A 26,365-nucleotide genomic window follows, 5' to 3' on the forward strand; every position below is an offset into this window, starting at 1 on the left:
AGCTTACTTGTGACACGAGACATTGGAGTGTATAGGGAACAATAAACAGTTAGCCAGACTCTATTTGTGTGGTTTCCCATGTAGGAAAGACTGACAATAACTAATACTTTCTTTTTTGAAACCAAAGTTCATCAGGTTTACAGCCATATTATTTTAATCCCACAAATATCACATTTTTCATCCTTAAATAAAACTTGTTCTCACTCAGGATAAGATTGGCATTCTGTGATATCCTTTAGAAAACATGGTAGCTTTATTTCCAATATGGCTGCCAAGTGGCGTTGACTCTCTACTCACTGTGTGTTGCTGACAACCAAGGGAATGAAGTCATTGTTCTGTTTGTTGCTAGAAGCCAAAAGGTGTGAAATAAATGCATTATATGTGAATCTAGCAGCTCACTAATGATTCGGGCAGGGTCTAAATTGAACTTAGAGTGTAGTTTTGTAGAAGAGTGCCATTGTACACATTTACTGCCTGCTCACCAGTGGGTCATGCAGTATTTTTATGGAAGACAGCTGACAACTTTACCCAAACCAGAAACCCCAATCTCTCTAAAAACAGAGATTGCGTTTTTACTTGGCTTTTGAAATAGGCGGATGCTACAGTTGAAACGCGTTGAGCTTTTTATGTTTATTAAAGAGGCGGTAAAGGAAAAATGAAATGTTTAGGATTCAGAGAAAGCATTTAAAAACCACTTTCAAATTTACTCCTATTATCAAATTTGCTTTGTTCTTTTGTTATCATTTGTTGAAGAGTAAAGCTGGGTAGGCTGATAGGAAATTAGGAGGATACACATGTCAGCAGTCTATGGCAGCATTATTTGCAACTATTTATAACATTGCTATAAACGTTGTTGCAAACACTGCTGCAAGACACGTGCACACTCCTGAGCGCACCTAGGATTACAAAGGATACCAAGAAAACTAAACAAAATGTATAAAAGAAGTACATTCGGAAGTTGTTAAATATTTCATTTAATTTTAAATTTGACTTTACTGTCCCTTTAAAGCTGATAATTTTACTTGCTCCAAATTCCTTTTACCGTGTGCTGCAAGTTTCTGTTTTGCAGAAATGAATAAACAGCTTAAAGGGATATGCAACCCAAAAAGTTTCTTTCATGATTCAGATAGAACAAGCAATTTTAATCAAATTTCTAATTTATTTCTACTATCAAATTTTCTTCATTCTCTTGGTATCTCATGTTGAAAAGCAGAGACTAAGAGGCCTATTTATCATATGTCTGTCGGACCTGATCCGATAGTGCGGATCAGGTCCGCAAGACCTCGCTGAATGTGGAGACCAATACGCTCTCCGTATTCAGCATTGCACCAGCAGCTCACAAGAGCTGCTGGTGCAACGCCGCCCCCTGCAGACTCGCGGCCAATCGGCCGCCAGCAGGGGGGTGTCAATCAACCCGATCGTACTCGATCGGGTTGAATTCCGGCGATTCATCAGAGCAGTCGGACAGAGTTATGGAGCGGAGGTCTTTAGAATTGTAAAAATAAAATGTTTATGATTTAGACAGAACATGCAATTCCGAACAACTCTCCAATTTTTTTCTATCTCATTTGTTTTGTTCTCTTAGTATCCTCAGCTAAAAAGCAAACCTAGGTAGACTCAGAAGCAGCAGTGCACTACGTTGAGCTAGCTTTTATTGGTGGCTGCGCTTATATACCTTTTGTCATTGGCTCACTCTAAGTGTCCAGCTAGCTCCGCCTCCCAGTAGTGCATTACTGCTCCTTCAACAAAGGATACCAAGATAATGAAGCAAATGTGATAAAAGAAGTAAATTGGAAAGTTGCTTAAAATTCTATGTTCTGTCTTAATCGTGAAATACAAATTTTGGGTTTTATGTCCCTTGAAGAATCCTGTGAGTGCTGGTTATTTATTGAAGGCACGGAACTATTTTTGGTTTAAAGGGACACCGAACCCAAATTTTTTCTTTCATGATTCAGATAGAGCATGTAAATTTAAGCAACTTGCTAATTTACTCCTATTATCAAATTTTCTTCGTTCTCTTGCTATCTTTATTTGAAAAAGAAGGCATCTAAGCTAAGGAGCCAGACAATTTTTAGTTGAGGACTCTGGACAGCACTTGTTTATTGGTGGGTGAATTTATCCACCAATCAGCAAGAACAACCCAGGTTGTTTACCAAAAATGGGCCGGCATCTAAACTTACATTCTTGCTTTTCAAATAAAGATACCAAGAGAATAAAAAATTGATAATAGGAGTAAATTAGAAAGTTGATTAAAATTGCTGCTCTATCTGAATCACGAAAGAAAAAATTTGCCTTCAGTGTCCCTTTAAGAACCTTCACTTGGAAGATTGGTGCTCCAATTCTAATACAAAGATTTGCAAAACAATCTGCATGCAATACAAGCGTTGGAACTGTTATTTTATTAACAAAAATTACATTATTCAACAATCCAGGGGCATATCCCTTAAAAAGCCTTGACTATTTATTTTATCTTATTGTAGCAATAAAGGGACATCTATACATGAAGTTCTACACGAATTAAGCAACCACTTTGTTGAATGTTGCAGTTCAACAATCCAGGGGCATATCCCTTAAAAAGCCTTGACTATTTATTTTATCTTATTGTAGCAATAAAGGGACATCTATACATGAAGTTCTACACGAATTAAGCAACCACTTTGTTGAATGTTGCAGGGTCAGATTTTTGGATAAATTGCAGGATGCACTTGAGCCTTCATGGGACAGTGGGAAAAAAACACGATTTTTAAAGTAAAATTACATAATAAATAATGAACATGTATTGTAAACTTACATTCTTGCTTTTCAAATAAAGATACAAAGAGAATGAAGAACATTTGATAATAGGAGTAAATTAGAAAGTTGCTTAAAATTGCATGCTTTATCTGAATCACGAAAGAAAAAATTTGGGTTCAGTGACCCTTTAATGTAACCATGTTTTCTGTGCAAAACTGGGGAAGGGGTAATAAAGGGATTATCTATTTTTTAAAACAATAACAAAAATTGAGTTGACTGTCCCTTTAAGAAATTAAGCCATCTAGCATCAGTGCTTGCAATATTGTTTATAGCCATGTTATACATAGTTACATACACTGCTGCCATAGACTGCTAAAGACACATGCCCGCTCCTGAGTTTCTATCAACCTACCTAGGATTAGTCTTCAACAAAGGATATCAAAAGAACAAAATAAAATTGATAATAGAACTAATTTGGAAAGTAGTTTAAAATCACATGATCTATCTGAAACATGAAAGTTTAATTTTAATGTTACTGTCCCTTTAAACAATTTATAGAGAATTACGTTGCTGGAGTTTCAGATCAGTTTTTGATAGCTATAGTTCCCAAATAAATGACACAAAACAGTTTAAATATACTCAGTTTTATTACAAAGAAGATGAACAGCGACATTTAATATAAATATTAGAATATAATAAGGATTTGGTCATTTGGAAAGGATGAAAATGTCTCATATAAAAATAATAAAATATATAAATACAATCACAGCATATTCATTATAAATAATAGGAACGTGTGGTAGGGGGATCGGGTTAATGAGAAACGAATAAACTATGCTACCTTGCTATACCACAGAAGTGTATTATGCATGTGGTGGGTGTCGCTAGCTTGTTGAATACAGACGGAAGACAAGCATTGCTGTGGCCTTTTCTAGGTTTGTCATGTTGTAGAATTTAGTGCAAAACTTAATATCGGGATAAACGGCACATATCACACTGGCATTCCTTGGCGGTGCCAATTTCTATTTCCTCGCGACGGGATCCTCCACAATGCAGCCGGACCTTAACCTGTATGATAGAGAGATTATAATTAGTCACAGTATCATCTATATTCTCAGTCTGTTGTACATTGGATATAAAGAATAGATTTAGGGCCTATTATCTAAAACTCGTTGGCATGGAGATAAATCTTTTGGGATTTATTTTTGACCTTAAATTGTAATGTTGGAGTCTATCTATACTTTACATCCATAACTTTGTATTGTGAGATTAATATCTCTTAATATATATTTTGTGTTTCTAAAATTCTTTCAGGGACCTCGCTGTACTGGCGAGACTTCTTAGATCAGCTGTGCAGTGAACTTTAGATTATCAGACCCTTAAGGGCCGAATTATCAAGCTCCGAATGGGGGCAACAGCTCCCCTCTGTCTGTGTCACTATGTGGTGGGAGGGACAAACTAATATCTCCCTTCTGTCTGTGTCACCCTGTGGTGGGAGGGGCAAACTAATATCTCCCTTCGGTCTGTGTCACCCTTTGGTGGGAGGGACAAACTCATATGTCCTTCTGTCTGTGTCACCCTTTGGTGGGAGGGACAAACTCATATGTCCTTTGGTTTGTGTCACTCTGAGGCGTGTTTTACATGGTCAGATATCTAGATGAATCTCTAAAAGGGATGGCACAGATTACAGGAGTACAAGAACAATGGGAATATTTTAAAAATGCTATTCTAGATGCAACTAAACACTGTATTAGGGTTGTCTCACTGGCTCAGAAGAGGATACAGAAAAATGGAGAACCCATCAAAAGATGACAAAGCAGTTAATCAGAAAGGCTAAAGCTGATGCAGAAAAGAAAATAGCACAATCTGTAAAATAAACTGTGACAAAACCTTCTTTAGATATATCAGTGAAAAGAGAAAAACTAACAGAGGGATAGTTAGACTCAAGAATGATGATAGAGTAGTGGAAGAAGATAAACAAATAGCAAACTGTTTAAATGATTACTTTTGTTCAGTCTTTACAACAGATGGTAAAGATAGTGAGATTCTATTAAGGGATGTTACTGTAAATAATAATGTGAGTAGTACTTTTCTTTTTATAGAGGAAGAGGTTTCAAGGACTTTATCAAAAATAAAAGTAAATAAATCAGTGGGTCCAGATAATATTCATCCAAGGGTTCTAAGAGAACTTTTATTCGTAATAGCTACTCCATTAGCTGATTTATTTAATCAGTCACTTCTAACAGGAGTTGTTCCAAAAGACTGGAAAATTGCCAATGTAGTCCCTCTTCATAAAAAGGGTAGTAGGGAAGATTCTGCTAACTATAGGCCAGTCAGTTTGTCCTCAATTGCAGGGAAATTAATGGAAACTCTTTTAAAGGAAAGACTTGTATATATCTTTCCTTCAGACAAACAACTTTGAAGACAAAGAACACTTTGTGGAAGATCATGCCTGACTAATCTAATTTATTTCTTTGACCATGTAACTAAAATAATAGACCAGGGAGGAGCCGTAGATGTTGCATATCTAGACTTTAGCAAAGCATTTGACACCGTCCCACACAACAAACGTATTCACAAAATGTATTGCCTTGAAATAGATGCTGAGATTGTTAAGTGGGTAGAATGCTGGCTTAAAGATAGACGACAGAGGGTTTCAATTAATGGAGTACATTCAAATGAGGCATCAGTTACTAGTGGTGTTCCCCAAGGGTCAGTTCTTGGGCCTGTTTTGTTTAACATGTTCATAAGTGATATTGGAAGTGGGCTTAAGGGGAAGGTTTGCTTGTTTGCTGATGATACAAAAATTTGTAACAGGGTAGATGTTCCAGGAGGAGTTGATCAAATGAACTGTGATATTAATAAACTAGAGGACTGGTAAAAAAAAAGAGCAAACTTATGCATATTGGATCCAAAAACTCAAAGGCCAATTATAGTCTCAATGGTACATTACTGACTGTAATTAAAGAAGAAAGGGACTTGGGAATTATTATTTCAGATGATTTAAAATTTGGTACACAATGCCGCAGTGCAGCCAGCAAGGCCAGTCAAATGCTTGGTTGCATTGGAAGAGGTTTTAGTAGCAGAAATAGCAAGGTTCTTATGCCACTTTACAGATCATTAGTTAGACCAAATCTGGAATACTGTGTACAGTTCTGGAGACTATATTTTCAGAAAGATATAAATAAACTAGAAGCTGTCCAAAGGAGGGCTACTACAATGGTACATGGTCTAAAATATAAAACATACAAAGAAAGACTCTATGATGTAAATATGTATAGTTTGGAAGAGAAAGAGGTGACATGATAGAAACCTTCAAATATATGAAGGGACTTAATATAATAGAAGCTGAAAGTATTTTTCACAAAAAAATAAATTCCAAAACAAGGGGTCACAATCTAAAGTTAGAGGGTAGCAGATTCAGGAGAATTTAAGGAAGCATTTTTTTTTACAGAAAGGGTGGTAGCTTCATGGAATAAACTTCCATTTGAGGTGGTAAACACAAAGACTGTAAAGGAATTTAAAAATGCCTGGGACAGGCAAGGCTATCCTAAGGAAAAAGTAATATGTAATATGGGTAGACTTGATGGGACATGCATAAGGCTATCCTAAGGAAAAAGTAATATGTAATATGTGTAGACTTGATGGGACATGCATAAGGCTATCCTAAGGAAAAAGTAACATGTAATATGTGTAGACTTGATGGGACATGCATAAGGTTATCCTAAGGAAACAGTAACATGTAATGTGTGTAGACTTGGTGGGACATGCATAAGGCTATCCTAAGGAAACAGTAAAATGTAATATGTGTAGAGTTAATGGGACATGCATAAGGTTATCTTAAGGAAACAGTAACATGTAATATGTGTAGACTTGATGGGACATACATATGGCTATCCTAAGTAATAAGTAACATGTAATATGTATAGATTTGATGGGACATACATAAGGCTATCCTAAGGAAACAGTAACATGTAATATGGGTAGACTTGATGGGACATGCATAAGGTTATCTTAAGGAAACAGTAACATGTAATATGGGTAGACTTGATGGGACACACGTAAGGCTATCCTAAGTAATAAGTAACATGTAATATGGGTAGACTTGATGGGACATACATAAGGCTATCCTAAGGAAACAGTAACATGTAATATGGGTAGACTTGATGGGACATGCATAAGGCTATCCTAAGGAAACAGTAACATGTAATATGGGTAGACTTGATGGGACATGCATAAGGCTATCCTAAGGAAACAGTAACATGTAATATGTGTAGACTTGATGGGACATACGGTTAACCTAAGGAAAAAGTAACATGTAATATGGGTAGACTTGATGGGACATACGGTTATCCTAAGGAAAAAGTAACATGTAATATGGGTAGACTTGATGGGCCTTTTGGTTTTACCTATGTTTCCATGTGTTTTACTTCAATTTTTAAATAATAATAAAAAAGTAATAATATGCCCGCTACTCTTACCTTCTGCATCTTACTGATGGTGCAGCACTGTGATACAGATGTTATATTATGTTTAAATCCACTGGCCACCAACACTGAATATTTGGATGGGAAAGCACTGGACTCACAGTGTCCCACGCAGGCATGAATGAGCTGTGTCCCCCTGCATGTCCCTCTACGGTCGCTCCTAATAGTGACATTAAATGCTGTAGGGAAAGAGACAAAAAGATAATGATGATCTAATTACAATTCAAAAAAATAATTATATATTGTTTTAAAAAGACAGTCAGGTCAACTCTTTATTTATGCATCAGGAATTATGTGTTGCACTGCAAGAGATCTGCAAACAAAACAAATGTTTTAAAAGCATTTAATTGTTGGTTTTGTTATAATACTATACAATGATTTGGAGTCTAAGGGCACACCCCTTGAAAAGCCATTTGAATGTTGTTTGTTTTACTTCCTTTGCTGTGGCCAATTAAATCAAGATATAAAGAAACTCCTGTACCAATTGAGATGCAGCATGTACGAATGTCAAGGTTCTGATTTCCACAGAATGTACAACAGCCTCTCTGGTAGGAATGGAAACTCTATCATTTTAAGAATTAAATTAATGAATAATAAAAGCGCATTACAAGGTTTGTTTTTTTAATTTTCCGTAATTCATCATTTTAAGGGAAATTAATATTTTAGTTTACTGTCCCTTTAATGTAAACCAGAATATGTAGGTTGACTAGTCGACAAACAACAAATTTGAAAATCGTCATCAAATATTTGTTTGGTTTAAGCATAAATTTGTACAAGTCAAATTTCTGTGTATTTAAGCTTACAGTACCAAAATGGGGTTGAAATGTATAGTTTTGCAAGGGTTAATAAAAATAATGTTCGTTTTTCGGAATAAACATAATAAGTGTCTATAAATTATTTTATGGAAAAGGGATTAATAAAATAAGTAATTATGACATGAATTTGAGGATGGTACACATTTTTTTTCCATTTTAATAAGCCCCTTTTCCATCAAAATTTAATGTACACATCAGTAGAGGACAGAAACTGTGTCACAGTACTTCTGCTGTAAGGGACATAAACAGGAGACCTATGTGTGTCACTGTGGTAAGAGACAGAAACAGGAGACCTATGTGTGTCACAGTGTCACTGCTGTAAGGGACAGAAACAGGAGACCTATGTGTGTCACTGCTGTAAGGGACAGAAACAGGAGACCTATGTGTGTCACAGTGTAACTGCTGTAAGGGACAGAAACAGGACCAGCAGTTTTCATCTATTCCAGAGCTGGACTTGAATTAGGGATTACATTTATAGGCCCTGATTCTCTAAAGCTCCATAGTGTGACTGGATTATTAAAGAGATCACACCAGTTTTGCAAGGCCCCTAATACAATTTTACAAAAGCAAATTTTAGCTTGAGAACTATTTATCTCACTTATGCCAATAGTAGAACTTTTTTAAGTGATTTTTCTTCATGCTGGCACATCTATGATAGTTGAGCTCATAGACAGTTTAAAGCATGTTATCTTTGTACTACAATGTCCCTTTAAAGGGACAGTAAATATTTTGAGATTTTTATGGGTAATTTTTGGGTAATTAAACAATTTTGCAATAAAGTTTCATTATTTATTTTGCCCCTCCTCATGTAATTTAGCTCTAAAAATTGAGCAATTTCTAATTCTCACAACTAGAAAAGCACCTGCTGACTCCTCAAGACTAACCCTGCTACACATCTGTTCCTAATTGGCTTTAACTGATAAAAACAATTCCCTTTATACTAACTTTATGACCATGGCTAGTTGTCTGTGGACTAAAGCCTAGATTGGCTTCTCCACATAAGGCAAAAGATGGGTGGCATTTGGCTATTGAAAACTAATTACAGTAAAATAGTTAATGTTAATTTGTTTTAAAAATGTTAAGATTTGGCTGAGATGTTATTCTGTGGCAGCAGAATAGAAATATCTTGTAATTACAAGGTGTTTACTGTCCATTTAAGATTATAATAAAGGAAACGTGATATAATTATTATCTCCATAACATGGAACAATAAAAATACATTTTATATGAATTCTGTACAATGAGAATTATTTCTTTAAATGCAAATAAAATAAGCTATAAAATTCAGTAACAAAGCAAACGCCTGCACAGTAACAATGAGCAACGCCAATGCTGCTGCCTTACAGCTTGAAATAGCATCACAGAAATCATCGCACAAAAGCAATTGCTCATATGTCACTGCAGAGTTTGAATAATATTATCGTGGGTGGCTCCTAGAAACAAAATCTTGGACAGTTAGCAGAAGCAACAACGATAACTGGAATCAAACAAATTAAAGGGATACTTTACCCTAAACTTTTCTCCCATTTAATGATGCATTTTATTTGTTGTAGTGTATTAAATTGTTTACAAATAGCTCTTTTACTTTTGTTTTGTCACTTGAAATAGCTGATTCTGCCTGTGGTATCCCAACCTATACTGAAAATGTCTTAAAGGGACAGTGTACACCAATTTTCATATAAGTGCATGTAATAGACACTAATATAAAGAAGAATATGCACAGATGCTGATCTAAAAATCCAGTATAAAACGTTTAGAAGCTTCCAGTTTAGCAATGTTGATGAAGTTAGGCTGGGACACTCAGAGAAAGCGGCTGAGAAAGCAGAAAGTGCAGACACTCCCCACCTTCCCTGCATATTAAAAGACAGATTACACAAACAATAGCAGCATACATCTGTAGACCTGGGTCTACATCTGATACTTTTGGGCCTGGTTAGGAGTTTAAAAATCAGCACAATGTTATTAAAAAAACTAAGCAAAACTATACAATGTTACAAAAACACTCCCAGATGGGCTATATAAATGGATCATCTACCAAACATTTACATATAATGTCCCTTTAAGTATAGGCTGAAGTAAAACTGTGTAAACATAGCCAGCAGAAGAAATCACACTCCCAGTAGAAGGTATGAGAGATAAGTAATAAAATGTTAATTTCAATTGTTCTCTCTAAGTACTGTGCTTTGATTTACAGACAGAGATGATATAAAAAGCATGTGTGTGTGTGTAGAGAAAGTGATAGAATAAGGAGAAATGATTTCCCTGCAAGCTCAAACCATTTTGAGGTAAGCTAATGGTTTCAAAGAACAAAACCAGCTATTTCATATACAAAAATAAACCCAAATAAGCAATTTCTTATACATAGGGGCCGAATTATCAAGCTCTGTAACCGCTGCTCCATAACCTGTCCACCTGCTCTGGGGCCGCGGACATCAATCCGCCCGATCCTATACGATCGTGCTGATTGACACCCCCTGCTAGTGGACGATTGCCCGCAAATCTGCAGGGGGCGGCATTGCACAAGCAGTTCACAAGAACTGCTGGTGTAATGATAAATGCAGAGAGCGTATGCTGTTGGCATTTATCGATGTGTGGCGAACATGATACGCTACATCGCATCATGTCTGCTTGCACATTAATAAATTGGCCTCATACTCTGCAGCTGGTATGTAAAGGGACACAAAACCCAAAAATGTTATTTCATGGTTAACATAGAGAATACAATTGTAAACAACTTTATCTAATTTGCTTCATTCTTTATATATGCACAAGTAGTAAGAAGTGAATACAGCGCCAACAAGAGGCCAAGGGATAAATATACTCACAGAGAGATAAAAGAAGATTATTTAATGAACCATGTTAAAAAGCATCAGTAATAAAAGACTATATATAAAAAATGTAAAAAGCACATATAAATAAAATTACAAATACAGGAATATCTTACAGAAGCGGCTCAAAGGGCCAAAGCTGATAATTACAATAAAAACAGAGGTAATAACAGGTGATCAGTGTGAGTGGTACACCAGAATAAGAGTGTATACTAATAAAACAGAATTAGCCTAAGTACAACTGTAGCAAGTGCATCAAGCAAAAAACTAATAAACAATAATACAAACAATAGTGTTCAAAATTAGTGTTACAAAAATAGGCCTAGATTTTGAGTTCGGCGGTAGCCGTCAAAACCAGCGTTAGAGGCTCCTAACGCTGGTTTTGGCCGCCCGCTGGTATTTGGAGTCAGTGATTAAAGGGTCTAACGCTCACTTTTCAGCCGCGACTTTTCCATACCGCAGATCCCCCTACGCCATTTGCGTAGCCTATATTTTCAATGGGATCTTTCTAACGCTGGTATTTAGAGTCGTTTCTGAAGTGAGCGTTAGAGCTCTAACGACAAGATTCCAGCCGCCTGAAAATAGCAGGAGTTAAGAGCTTTCTGGGCTAACGCCGGTTTATAAAGCTCTTAACTACTGTACCCTAAAGTACACTAACACCTATAAACTACCTATGTACCCCTAAACCGAGCTCCCCCCACATCGCCGCCACTCGATTAAAATTTTTAACCCCTAATCTGCCGACCGCCACCTACGTTATACTTATGTACCCCTAATCTGCTGCCCCTAACCCCGCCGACCCCTGTATTACATTTATTAACCCCTAACCTGCCCCCCACAACGTCGCCACCAGCTACTTAAAATAATTAACCCCTAATCTTCCGACCGCAAAGCGCCGCCACCTACGTTATCCCTATGTACCCCTAATCTGCTGCCCCTAACACCGCCGAACCCTATATTATATTTATTAACCCCTAACCTGCCCCCCACAACGTCGCCTCCACCTGCCTACACTTATTAACCCCTAATCTGCCGAGCGGACCTGAGCGCTACTATAATAAAGTTATTAACCCCTAATCCGCATCACTAACCCTATCATAAATAGTATTAACCCCTAATCTGCCCTCCCTAACATCGCCGACAGCTACCTTCAATTATTAACCCCTAATCTGCCGAGCGGACCTCACCGCTATTCTAATAAATGTATTAACCCCTAAAGCTAAGTCTAACCCTAACACTAACACCTCCCTAAGTTAAATATAATTTACATCTAACGAAATAAATTAACTCTTATTAAATAAATTATTACTATTTAAAGCTAAATACTTACCTGTAAAATAAATCCTAATATAGCTACAATATAAATTATAATTATATTATAGCTATTTTAGGATTAATATTTATTTTACAGGCAACTTTGTAATTATTTTAACCAGGTACAATAACTATTAAATAGTTAAGAACTATTTAATAGTTACCTAGTTAAAATAATAACAAATTTACCTGTAAAATAAATCCTAACCTAAGATATAATTAAACCTAACACTACCCTATCAATAAAATAATTAAATAAACTACCTACAATTACCTACAATTAACCTAACACTACACTATCAATAAATAAATTAAACACAATTCCTACAAATAAATACAATTAAATAAACTAGCTAAAGTACAAAAAATAAAAAAGAACTAAGTTACAGAAAATAAAAAAATATTTACAAACATAAGAAAAATATTACAACAATTTTAAACTAATTACACCTACTCTAAGCCCCCTAATAAAATAACAAAGCCCCCCAAAATAAAAAATTCCCTACCCTATTCTAAATTAAAAAAGTTACAAGCTCTTTTACCTTACCAGCCCTGAACAGGGCCCTTTGCGGGGCATGCCCCAAGAATTTCAGCTCTTTTGCCTGTAAAAAAAAACATACAATACCCCCCCCCCCAACATTACAACCCACAACCCACATACCCCTAATCTAACCCAAACCCCCCTTAAATAAACCTAACACTAAGCCCCTGAAGATCTTCCTACCTTGTCTTCACCATCCAGGTATCACCGATCCGTCCTGGCTCCAAGATCTTCATCCAACCCAAGCGGGGGTTGGCGATCCATAATCCGGTCCAGAAGAGGCTCCAAAGTCTTCCTCCTATCCGGCAAGAAGAGGACATCCGGACCGGCAAACATCTTCTCCAAGCGGCATCTTCGATCTTCTTCCATCCGGAGCGAAGCGGCAGGATCCTGAAGACATCCAGCGCGGAACATCCATCTGGACCGACGACTGAACGACGAATGACTGTTCCTTTAAGGGACGTCATCCAAGATGGCGTCCCTCGAATTCCGATTGGCTGATAGGATTCTATCAGCCAATCGGAATTAAGGTAGGAATTTTCTGATTGGCTGATGGAATCAGCCAATCAGAATCTAGTTCAATCCGATTGGCCGATCCAATCAGCCAATCAGATTGAGCTCGCATTCTATTGGCTGATCGGAACAGCCAATAGAATGCGAGCTCAATCTGATTGGCTGATTGGATCAGCCAATCGGATTGAACTTGATTCTGATTGGCTGATTCCATCAGCCAATCAGAAAATTCCTACCTTAATTCCGATTGGCTGATAGAATCCTATCAGCCAATCGGAATTCGAGGGACGCCATCTTGGATGACGTCCCTTAAAGGAACAGTCATTCGTCGTTCAGTCGTCGGTCCGGATGGATGTTCCGCGCTGGAGGTCTTCAGGATCCTGCCGCTTCGCTCCGGATGGAAGAAGATCGAAGATGCCGCTTGGAGAAGATGTTTGCTGGTCCGGATGTCCTCTTCTTGCCGGATAGGAGGAAGACTTTGGAGCCTCTTCTGGACCGGATTATGGATCGCCAACCCCCGCTTGGGTTGGATGAAGATCTTGGAGCCAGGACGGATCGGTGATACCTGGATGGTGAAGACAAGGTAGGAAGATCTTCAGGGGATTAGTGTTAGGTTTATTTAAGGGGGGTTTGGGTTAGATTAGGGGTATGTGGGTGGTGGGTTGTAATGTTGGGGGGGGGGTATTGTATGGTTTTTTTTACAGGCAAAAGAGCTGAAATTCTTGGGGCATGCCCCGCAAAGGGCCCTGTTCAGGGCTGGTAAGGTAAAAGAGCTTGTAACTTTTTTAATTTAGAATAGGGTAGGGAATTTTTTATTTTGGGGGGCTTTGTTATTTTATTAGGGGGCTTAGAGTAGGTGTAATTAGTTTAAAATTGTTGTAATATTTTTCTTATGTTTGTAAATATTTATTTATTTTCTGTAACTTAGTTCTTTTTTATTTTTTGTACTTTAGCTAGTTTATTTAATTGTATTTATTTGTAGGAATTGTGTTTAATTAATTTATTGATAGTGTAGTGTTAGGGTAATTGTAGGTAGTTTATTTAATTATTTTATTGATAGGGTAGTGTTAGGTTTAATTATAACTTAGGTTAGGATTTATTTTACAGGTAAATTTGTTATTATTTTAACTAGGTAACTATTTAATAGCTATTGTACCTGGTTAAAATAATTACAAAGTTGCCTGTAAAATAAATATTAATCCTAAAATAGCTATAATATAATTATAATTTATATTGTAGCTATATTAGGATTTATTTTACAGGTAAGTATTTAGCTTTAAATAGGAATAAGTTATTTAATAAGAGTTAATTTATTTCGTTAGATAAATATTATATTTAACTTAGGGGGGTGTTAGTGTTAGGGTTAGACTTAGCTTTAGGGGTTAATCCATTTATTAGAATAGCGGTGAGCTCCGATCGGAAGATTAGGGGTTAATAATTGAAGTTAGGTGTCGGCGATGTTAGGGAGGGCAGATTAGGGGTTAATACTATTTATGATAGGGTTAGTGAGGCGGATTAGGGGTTAATAACTTTATTATAGTAGCGCTCAGGTCCGCTCGGCAGATTAGGGGTTAATAAGTGTAGGCAGGTGTCGGCGACGTTGTGGGGGGCAGGTTAGGGGTTAATAAATATAATATAGGGGTCGGCGGTGTTAGGGGTAGCAGATTAGGGGTACATAGGGATAACGTAGGTGGCGGCGGTTTACGGAGCGGCAGATTAGGGGTTTAAAAAAATATGCAGGGGTCAGCGATAGCGGGGGCGGCAGATTAGGGGTTAATAAGTGTAAGGCTAGGGGTGTTTAGACTCGGGGTACATGTTAGAGTGTTAGGTGCAGACGTAGGAAGTGTTTCCCCATAGCAAACAATGGGGCTGCGTTAGGAGCTGAACGCTGCTTTTTTGCAGGTGTTAGGTTTTTTTTCAGCTCAAACAGCCCCATTGTTTCCTATGGGGGAATCGTGCACGAGCACGTTTTTGAGGCCGGCCGCGTCCGTAAGCAACTCTGGTATTGAGAGTTGCATTTGCGGTAAAAATGCTCTACGCTCCTTTTTTGGAGCCTAACGCAGCATTTGTTTGAACTCTCGATACCAGAGTTAATTTTATGGTGCGGCCAGAAAAAAGCCCGCGGAGCGTTAACAGCCCTTTTACCGCCGAACTCCAAATCTAGGCCATAGTGTTCCAAAAAATAGAAAAATGCACTGCAGTGCAAAAAAAGGGGGGTAGCAAAATAATTGTATAGATACAATCAAATAGTGAGTGAGTGCAAATGGATATAAAAATGCTAGCTACTTAATCCAGTGAGGTTAAGATATAATTAAATAAAATACACAATATGCAATAACATAGAAAATAAAATACACAATATGCAATAACATAAAAAATAAAATATAAAATATAATCCAAAAAAGTGTTCAAAAAGTTGATCAACAAATGTTAGTGAAGAACAAAAATTAGTCAATCAAAACTAAAAAATGGAAAAAATGGGTGATGAAAAGCAAGGTGAAAGTGAGGAAATTGATTCCTTCCAATGTTAGTTACTTTAACAGATCCAAATTCCTGAGTGTGGTTGCTGAAGTAGCTGATGGGATCCTAGCACCTGTCAGCTGCTCCTATGGTATCCTAAAAAGTGTCCCTGTAAAAAAAGAAATTCACAACATAGTGTATCCAATATGAGAATGAAGTAAAGATTAAAGTAATGCTTACCAATATGTCAACGCGTTTCTGCCCTCAAAAAAGGGCCTTTCTCAAGACTAGGATACCATAGGAGCAGCTGACAGGTGCTAGGATCCCATCAGCTACTTCAGCAACCACACTCAGGAATTTGGATCTGTTAAAGTAACTAACATTGGAAAGAATCAATTTCCTCACTTTCACCTTGCTTTTCATCACCCATTTTTTCCATTTTTTAGTTTTGATTGACTTATTTTTGTTCTTCACTAACATTTGTTGATCAACTTTTTGAACACTTTTTTGGATTATATTTTATATTTTATTTTTTATGTTATTGCATATTGTGTATTTTATTTTCTATGTTATTGCATATTGTGTATTTTATTTAATTATATCTTAACCTCACTGGATTAAGTAGCTAGCATTTTTATATCCATTTGCACTCACTCACTATTTGATTGTATCTATACAATTATTTTGCTACCCCCCTTTTTTTGCACTGCAGTGCATTTTTCTATTTTTTGGAACACTATTTTTGTAACACTAATTTTGAACACTATTGTTTGTATTATTGTTTATTAGTTTTTTGCTTGATGCACTTGCTACAGTTGTACTTAGGCTAATTCTGTTTTATTAGTATACACTCTTATTCTGGTGTACCACTCACACTGATCACCTGTTATTACCTCTGTTTTTATTGTAATTATCAGCTTTGGCCCTTTGAGCCGCTTCTGTAAGATATTCCTGTATTTGTAATTTTATTTATATGTGCTTTTTACATGTTTTATATATAGTCTTTTATTACTGATGCTTTTTAACATGGTTCATTAAATAATCTTCTTTTATCTCTCTGTGAGTATATTTATCCCTTGGCCTCTTGTTGGCGCTGTATTCACTTCTTACTACTTGTGCATATTTTTTGGAGGTTGGTTAGGATCTCTGTTTGGATACAGCTTGGGGATTACCTTAGCGCTTGTACACACACCCTTTTTCATTCTTTATATATCCTTTGTTGAAGAAATAGCAATGCACACGGGTGAGTTAATCACACAAGGCATCAATAAGCAGCCACCAATCAGCAGCTACTGAGCCTAATAGATATGCTTTTCAACAAAGGATATCAAGAGAATGAAGCAAATCAGATAATAGAAGTAAATTGGAAAGTTGTTTAAAATTGCATGGTCTTTTTAAATCATGAAAGAAAAAAACTGGGTTTCATGTCCCTTTAAAGTTACACAATTTTACAGTACACTTTCCCTTTAACGGTTTCACCTCTTTTGCTGCTAGTAACACATATAGAGCCGTGTTTTAATGTCCTGATTACTGGCAGTAACATCTAAGACAATCATTTTGTTTACTGGCTGCCACAGTAACACATAGGGCAGTGCATATGCAGTCCTTATGGCTCATATTTGTAATGTATAGAACATAGGACATTTTAAAAATGTAACTGGCAGGAGACTATTGAAAGGGACATTACACACTAGATTTGCAACAATGTATAGTTTTGCTTATTTTTAAATAAAATTGTGCTGATTTTCAGACTCCTAACCAAGCCCCAACATTTTAGATGTATACTGAAGTCTCCAAGGAGCTTCTATAGCTGGTTATAAATCTATTTAAAGTAAAAACCAGCCTGGGTTAGCATCTACTTTATAGAAAATTCAGTGCACAAGCAGTAAAGTATATCTACGCATCCATACTTAAAGGGACAGTCTACACAAGGATTTTTATTGTTTTAAAAGATAGATAATCCCTTTATTACCCATTCCCCAGTTTTGCATAACCAACACTGTTATATTAATATACTTTGTACCTCTGTGATTATCTTGTATTTAAGCCTCTGCAAACTGCCCCTTTATTTCAGTTCTTTTGACAAACTTGCAGTTTAGCCAATCACTGTCTGCTCCCAGATAACTTCTCGTGCACGAGCACAGTGTTATCTATATGAAATACGTGAACTAACACCCTCTAGTGGTGAAAAACTGTTCAAATGCATTGTCAAAAGAGGTGGCCTTCAAGGTCTAAGAAATTAGCATTGGAACCTCCTAGATTAAGCTTTCAACTAAGAATACCAAGAGAACAAAGCAAAATTGGTGATAAAAGTAAATTGGAAAATTGTTTAAAATTACATGCTCTATCTGAATCATGAAAGTTTATTTTGGCCTAGACTGTCCCTTTAATAAGGTTGCCAGGTGTCTAGTATTCACCTGTACAGTTCAATGATTCCACTGGTTTTCCAGTAAAAATAAAAAAATAAATAAAAAAAAAAGGAATACCAAATCAAAATTAAAACTTTCATGGTGTATATAGAGCATGCAATTTATCATTTACTTTTTTAATTAAGGTCAAGCAATAAAAACATAAGTGCAAACATATACAATGTCTTATAAGAAAAATAGTAATAATATACATGTATATGCTAGAACCCAGTGCGCACTATCCAAAGATAAATAACAGTTTTGAATGGGTTTTCGACATAGATTTGGAGCACCATTAATTAACAATCTCTAAACCATATGGTATACTTTATCAGCAATATTCTCAAATGATATTAAATAATTAGTTCTAGTTCTCTTAATTGTAAGAAGAGTGGGAGAAGAGTGAAATTATATTAAAACCTTTACCAGTTAGCGTACAGGTCTGTCGGGGGAGAATAGAAAAAATACAATCCTCTGTATCCTGTTAATTTATTCCTAGATTTTGTAGGGGGATCAGAAGCTGCTTTTGTGAGTCCAGCCATTTTAAGGCAAATCTGTTTTGCTGCGTTTCTGAGTTGTTAGCATTGTCAAACTGTTCTATTATAAGTCGTGGTTGTAATAGAAACGTTAGATTGTTAATAGTTGGTTCCCTATTCTTCTTCCCGTTCTTTAAGATAAGATATCTCCCTCTTAGAATCGTTGTATTGATAAAGTCGGCATTGTATATCTTGTCCCTTGCATCCATTAAGAAAAGGATGTGTTGTAGCTCAAGCACAATTTGGGTGGATAGCACCTTACTTAACCAGAATTGCATACGTTTCCATAATTGTTGGATTTTCGGACAGCTCCAGAACATTTGGACCAGGTCAGCCTCAGAAGAGCTACATCTGGGGCATAGATTTTGAGACATGGGGTACTATTTATTAGTTCTGGCAGGAGAGACATATATTCTATTTAAAATTTTAAAATGAGATTCCCGCCACATTGCGGATAGAGTAGCATTCTCTATGGATATAATACTATGTTTCACTTTATCTACATCTAATATTGGAATAGCTACGCACCATTTTGAACAAATATCAAGCACATTAAGCTCACCCAGTTCTGATAGCCATTTTATACCAATAGCTGATAGAGTGCTTACCCAATTTGTATAGAGAGAGGACCATTTTAATGCCTAAGTGTATCCATTCCATGTTACAGTCTTTGATTATTTCAAAATACCAATGCCGAACTTGCAGATATGCATAGAAATCTGTATTCCTAAATTGAAAGCGTTCTTTAAGATCTGCAAAAATGTGTACCCTAAGATTTTCAGCCTCCTGAAATTGAACTAGAAAGGACAGCCCAGATGAAGTCCATTTGTTAAATAATATATTATTAAGGCCAGGTATAAAGCATGGATTTCCTGTAATAGGTAGTAAGTCAGAGATGAAAGGATTACATTTTAAAATAATCCGGATAGATTGCCAAGTTTTAATGATATGGTATATAGTATATTTTTCTTAATCTTATTTGGGATAGATTTACTGGGACAACGCAATAAGGCACTTAAAGAAAAAGGGAAAGTTAACTTTTGTTCCACTTCTAAGAAGGCAACATAGTTCCCACCCGTGAGCCAATCCATGGCTACTTTCGCTAAACAAATGCTATTGTAGATAGGAAATATAGGAAGTGCTAATCCCCCAAATTGTCTTAATTGGGCTAATTTATACAAAACTATAGGCTTTCTACCAGATCCCCAAATAAATGTCCTATATATAAGAATAGGGATATTTTGCATCAAATACAACATTTTGGGTAACACAATCATCTTGATTAAATTGATTCTTGCAGTAATCGTCAGAGGTAGGTTAGCCCATTTCATCAGATCTGTTTTAATTTTCGAAAATAAAGGGGGATAGTTCAAATTATACCAATTCAAAGAATTTATGCTAATTTTGATTCCAAGATATGTTAGAAAGTTTTCTGCAATTTTAAAAGGGGTACATAGTCTGTCTGTAATGACTTTCTTAACCATAATGACTCTGACTTGGTTACATTAATTTTGTATCCCGAGAAAGACCCAAATTCAGAGATTATATCTAAAATCTTAGGTATCTCTACTTGGGTGTTGTTGAGGAATAATAGCAAGTCATCTGCATAGAGTAATAATTTAAGACACTTATCTCCAAGAGGAATTCCCTTTAATTTTTTCCTAAGCATTATAGCCAATGGCTCAATTGCGAGGTTAAAAAGAAGGGGAGAGAATGGGCAACCTTGTCACATTCCCGGGGTGACAGGGAAAGGTGTTGTGGTTGAGCCATTTACCAGTAACATCGAAAATGCGATCGCATATGTATAGTATGCATAGTATAAAATGGTCCCAGGTGATTGAGTCGAACACCTTTTGAGCATGCAATTTTAAGAGACTTTTCAATTTAATTCTATTATTAAATGTACTTAATTCTCTTTCTATCCTTTGTTGAAAAGGATACCTACATAGGCGCAGTAGCAGCAATGCATTACTGGGGGCCAGTTGCTGATTAGTGGCTGGACATATATGCCTTTTTGTGTTTAGTTTGGTGCCATTAGTACATCATTGCTCTGGACCTAATTTTAATTATGTGTTTAAACCCACATTGCAGGTGTTGAACAAGCAGTGCAATAACAAAATGTCCTTACACTTTAGAGAATTATCTTCTTGTAATTTAAGTCCCCTGAGCATTGTATATATGTTTAAAGGTCGCCTATACCTGGATTCTTTACATATGCAACATCAGAAAAGTGGCACTGCTCATGCTCCATTATTGCGCATGCACATTGTCTGCTGGCTTCTACGTATATCTTTAAAACTTCAGTGCAGTGCTTGCTGGAGGCCTGAAGCAATTACCACTTGGTCTAGGTGGAATACTTTGTTTGTTACTTGTAGCCAAGGAAAAAAAAAATTGCTTTATGTTTTATATATGGTGGGGGTTAGGCACCTAGGGAATTTTGGGGAATGGTCATTGTGTGCCCCACAAATATTCAGGCACCCTCAGGCAATAGTTGTCCAGCACTTTTATAGAGAAAATCTGGCAACCCTAATGCTCAGAGGCACGGAGCAATTTCAGGCCATAAGATAAGGGGTGCAAAAAGCCAAATTTCAAGAGTGCAGGTACATAGAGAGGGGTCATTATCTGCCTTATGTATTCATCTTTTTTTTTTATCCCCATTCTACCTTTATCTCCTTGTTGTTTGTAGAATAACTTTTTTTTTAAAAAGCCACTGGCCTTTAAAATAAGGCAGCTAGCTAGCTTTTTTGAGGAATGGGGAGCGTAGCACCACAAGCAAAACCAGCACCACCTAGAATCACCACTATTCACTAGGCACATTTAAATAGACCTTTATCAAGTCAGAGACATTGAGATGATAAATCTTCATTCTAATATGTAATTGGATTTATTCATATGTTAACATTTTTGCCTTTTAGAGAAGCTTGTGCTATTAGTTTAATAACGTATTACTTTGCCATATGAGCATGAGGCTTTCATGTTATTGTTTCTGCTGTTCAAGAAAGCTGTTGCCAGATGGGTTGCACATTTAACCCCAGGCTCCAATAAAAACATGTATCAATAAATGAAGTGCTTATTATCCTTACTTAAAATCTTTTCTTAAAATAACAAGGGATCAAAGATCCTTTGTTGTACACAATGATGCATCTGACAAAGCATTTCATGTCAATAACTCCAACCACCTGTACCTGTAGTTCTTGAATAATCTTTCTAGCTTCACCAGTTCCTTTGCTATTCTATGCAGCTGATTTATTAAAGCTCTCTGATTTTTCCATCTTGTAGTCAATTAGCTGCATAGAAATGATGAAACTAGACAAAGTCAGCCTCTTTCAGAAGGTAAATCTCACACAGTTTTGTTTTTATTTAGTTACACAGTGTTCTTTTTATTTAGTTACACAGTATTCTTTTTATTTAGTTACACAGTATTGTTTTTATTTAGTTACACAGTATTCTTTTTAGTTAGTGACACAGTATTGTTTTTATTTAGTTACATAGTATTCTTTTTATTTAGTTACACAGTATTGTTTTTATTTAGTTACACAGTATTATTTTTATTTAGTTACACAGTATTGTTTTTATTTAGTTACACAGTATTGTTTTTATTTAGTTACACAGTATTGTTTTTATTTAGTTACACATTATTCTTTTTATTTAGTTACACAGTATTATTTTTATTTAGTTACACAGTATTCTTTTTAGTTAGTGACACAGTATTGTTTTTATTTAGTTACATAGTATTCTTTTTATTTAGTTACACAGTATTGTTTTTATTTAGTTACACAGTATTATTTTTATTTAGTTACACAGTATTGTTTTTATTTAGTTACACAGTATTGTTTTTATTTAGTTACACAGTATTGTTTTTATTTAGTTACACATTATTCTTTTTATTTAGTTATACAGTATTATTTGTATTTAGTTACACAGTATTCTTTTTAGTTAGTTACACAGTATTGTTTTTATTTACTGTAGTTATACAGTATTGTTTTTATTTAGTTACACATTATTCTTTTTATTTAGTTACACAGTATTCTTTTTATTTAGCTACACAGTATTCTTTTTAGTTAGTTACACAGTATTCTTTTTATTTACTGTAGTTATACAGTATTGTTTTTATTTAGTTACACAGTATTGTTTTTATTTAGTTACACAGTATTGTTTTTATTTAGTTACACATTATTCTTTTTATTTAGTTACACAGTATTATTTTTATTTAGTTACACAGTATTCTTTTTAGTTAGTTACACAGTATTATTTTTATTTAGTTACACAGTATTATTTTTATTTAGTTACACAGTATTCTTTTTAGTTAGTTACACAGTATTATTTTTATTTAGTTACACATTATACTTTTTATTTAGTTACACAGTATTCTTTTTATTTAGCTACACAGTATTATTTTTATTTAGTTAGACAGTATTCTTTTTATTTAGTTACACATTATACTTTTTATTTAGTTACACATTATACTTTTTATTTAGTTACACAGTATTCTTTTTATTTAGTTACACAGTATTCTTTTTGTTTAGTTGCACATTATTCTTTTTATTTAGTTACACAGTATTATTTTTATTTAGTTACACAGTATTCTTTTTATTTAGTTACACATTATTCTTTTTATTTAGTTACACAGTATTCTTTTCATTTAGTTACACAGTATTCTTTTTATTTAGTTAGACAGTATTCTTTTTATTTAGTTACACATTATACTTTTTATTTAGTTATTTAGTTACACAGTATTCTTTTTATTTAGTTACACAGTATTCTTTTTGTTTAGTTGCACATTATTCTTTTTATTTAGTTACACATTATACTTTTTATTTACACATTATGCGTTTTATTTAGTTACACAGTATTCTTTTTATTTAGTTACACAGTATTATTTTTATTTAGTTACACAGTATTCTTTTTATTTAGTTACACATTATTCTTTTTATTTAGTTACACAGTATTCTTTTCATTTAGTTACACAGTATTCTTTTTATTTAGTTACACAGTATTCTTTTTATTTAGTTACACAGTTATATTTTTATTTAGTTACACAGTATTCTTTTTATTTAGTTACCCAGTATTCTTTTTACTTAGTTACACAGGAGATCAAAGGATTTGTCTCAGCTATTTGATTTCTTGACTTATATAGCCAGATATGATATAAAAAGGTCTCTCTACAGCAGAGGTAATATGTGACCCAGAGGGTTCCTACCCATTTCTGTCCCTTACAGCAGTGACACTGTGACACACATGGGTCTCCCTTTTCTGACCCTTACAGCAGTGACACTGTGACACACATAGGTCTCCTGTTTCTGTCCCTTACAGCAGTGGCACTGTGACACATATAGGTCTTCGGTTTTAGTCCCTTACAGCAGTGACACAGTGACCACATAGGTCTCCTGTTTCTGTCCCTTACAGCAGTAACACCCTGACACACACACACACAGGTCTCCTGTTTCTGTCCCTTACAGCAGTGACATAGTGACACACACAGGTCTCCCATTTCTGTCCCTTACAGCAGTGACACTGTGATACACACATAGGTCTCCTGTTTCTGTCCCTTACAGCAGTGACACCCTGACACACACAGATCTCCCGTTTCTGTCCCTTACAACAGTGACACACACAGGTCTCCTGTTTCTGTCCCTTTCGGAACTGACACTGTGACACACACACAGGTCTCCCATTTCTGACCCTTACAGCAGTGACACCCTGACACACACAGGTCTCTTGTTTATGTCCCTTACAGGAGTGACACTGTGACTCACACATAGGTCTCTGTTTCTGTCCCTTACAAAAGTGACACTGTGACACACACACAGGTCTCCCATTTCTGTCCCTTACAGCAGTGACACTGTGACACACACTGGTCTCCCGTTTCTGTCCCTTACAGCAGTGACACCCTGACACACACAGGTCTCCCGTTTCTGTCCCTTACAGCAGTGACACTGTGACACACACTGGTCTCCCGTTTCTGTCCCTTACAGCAGTGACACCCTGACACACATAGGTCTCCTGTTTCTGTCTCTTACAGCAGTGACACTGTGACACATATAGGTCTCATGTTTCTGTCTCTTACAGAAGTGGCATTGTGATACACACAGGTCTCCCTTTTCTGTCCCTTACAGCAGTGACATAGTGACACACATAGGTCTCCTGTTTCTGTCCCTTATAGCAGTGACACAGTGACACACATAGGTCTCCCATTTCTGTCCCTTACAGCAGTGACACAGTGACACACATAGGTCTCCCATTTCTGTCCCTTACAGCAGTGACACAGTGACACACACAGTTCTCCCATTTCTGTCCCTTACACCAGTGACACTGTGAAACATACAGGTCTCCCGTTTTTGTCCCTTACAGCAGTGACACTGTGACACACACAGGTCTCCCGTTCTTGTCCCTTACAGCAGTGACAATGTGAAAGACATAGGTCTCCTGTTTCTGTCTCTTACAGCAGTGACACTGTGACACACACAGGTCTCCCGTTTCTGTCCCTTACAGCAGTGACACTGTGACACATGCAGGTCTCCCGTTTCTGTCCCTTACAGCAGTGACACAGTGACACACATAGGTCTCCTGTTTCTGTCTCTTACAGCAGTGACACTGTGACACATATAGGTCTTATGTTTCTGTCTCTTACAGAAGTGATATTGTGATACACACAAGTCTCCCATTTCTGTCCCTTACAGCAGTGACACAGTGACACACATAGGTCTCCTGTTTCTGTCCCTTACAGCAGTGACACAGTGACACACATAGGTCTCCCATTTCTGTCCCTTACAGCAGTGACACAGTGACACACATAGGTCTCCCATTTCTGTCCCTTACAGCAGTGACACAGTGACACACACAGTTCTCCCATTTCTGTCCCTTACACCAGTGACACTGTGATACACACAGGTCTCCCGTTTTTGTCCCTTACAGCAGTGACACTGTGACACACACAGGTCTCCCATTTTTGTCCCTTACAGCAGTGACACTGTGACACACACCGGTCTCCCATTTCTGTCCCTTACAGCAGTGGCATTGTGACACATGCAGGTCTTCTATTTCTGTCCCTTACAGCAGTGACACAGTGACACACATAGGTCTCGCATTTCTGGCCCTTACAGAAGTGACAATGTGACACACACACAGGTCTCCTGTTTCTGTCCCTTACAGCAGTGGCACTGTGACACACACACAGGTCTTCTATTTCTGTCACCTTAATTTTGAATGGTCTGATTAATAGCTATTTCCTTTAACACTCTTACTACACTAATATGTCCATACTAAACATTCCTTTTTGCTTGTTGTATTGAAGTAAAAATTGTCACTTACGATGAAGGTGACATCCTGGAGTGCCGCCCTCATAACTCTGTGTCTCGGACATGACTGCAGCAAGAACACAAAGGGCTGATAGAAGGATCATAGTGATGTATCTGCAATAGAGAATATTTATTAGTGGTAAAACAAACCACATCATTTATACCTTAAGAATTAGTGATGGTGAACACTTGTCCCTTGTGCCTGCACACCTGTTGCAGGGTCATAATCTAACACTACTTAGCTCTATAAAGCTACTGGTATTTAGACGTAGTGATTTATCTGCATATAGCAAGCATTGAAGGGATTGTAAAGTCAAAACTCATCTTTCACAGTTCAGAAAGAGCATGCAATTTTACTTTGTTTATGAAATTTGTTTTATTCTTTTGGTACCCTTTGTTGAAAAATATACCTAGGTAGGCTGAGCTAGCTGC

At 36.3% G+C, this 26,365-nt stretch overlaps 1 protein-coding gene across 1 annotated transcript in view; it reads right to left on the minus strand.

Moving 5' to 3' along the window:
• Window positions 1-3,663: 3,663 nt before the first annotated feature.
• The window catches only part of GPHA2 (glycoprotein hormone subunit alpha 2), a 62,148-nt gene continuing 39,446 nt past the window's right edge, over window positions 3,664-26,365 (minus strand). The window contains exons 2-4 of the mRNA XM_053689261.1: window positions 25,947-26,047; window positions 7,215-7,399; window positions 3,664-3,801 (exon numbers count right to left, since the gene is read on the minus strand). Coding sequence (XP_053545236.1) covers window positions 3,700-3,801; window positions 7,215-7,399; window positions 25,947-26,047 — 388 coding nt within the window. The 3' untranslated portion in view covers window positions 3,664-3,699. The remainder of the gene's footprint in view (window positions 3,802-7,214; window positions 7,400-25,946; window positions 26,048-26,365) is intronic.

This window comes from Bombina bombina, chromosome 7 (genome assembly GCF_027579735.1).
Source record: "Bombina bombina isolate aBomBom1 chromosome 7, aBomBom1.pri, whole genome shotgun sequence".
Classification (NCBI taxonomy): Eukaryota; Metazoa; Chordata; class Amphibia; order Anura; family Bombinatoridae; genus Bombina; species Bombina bombina.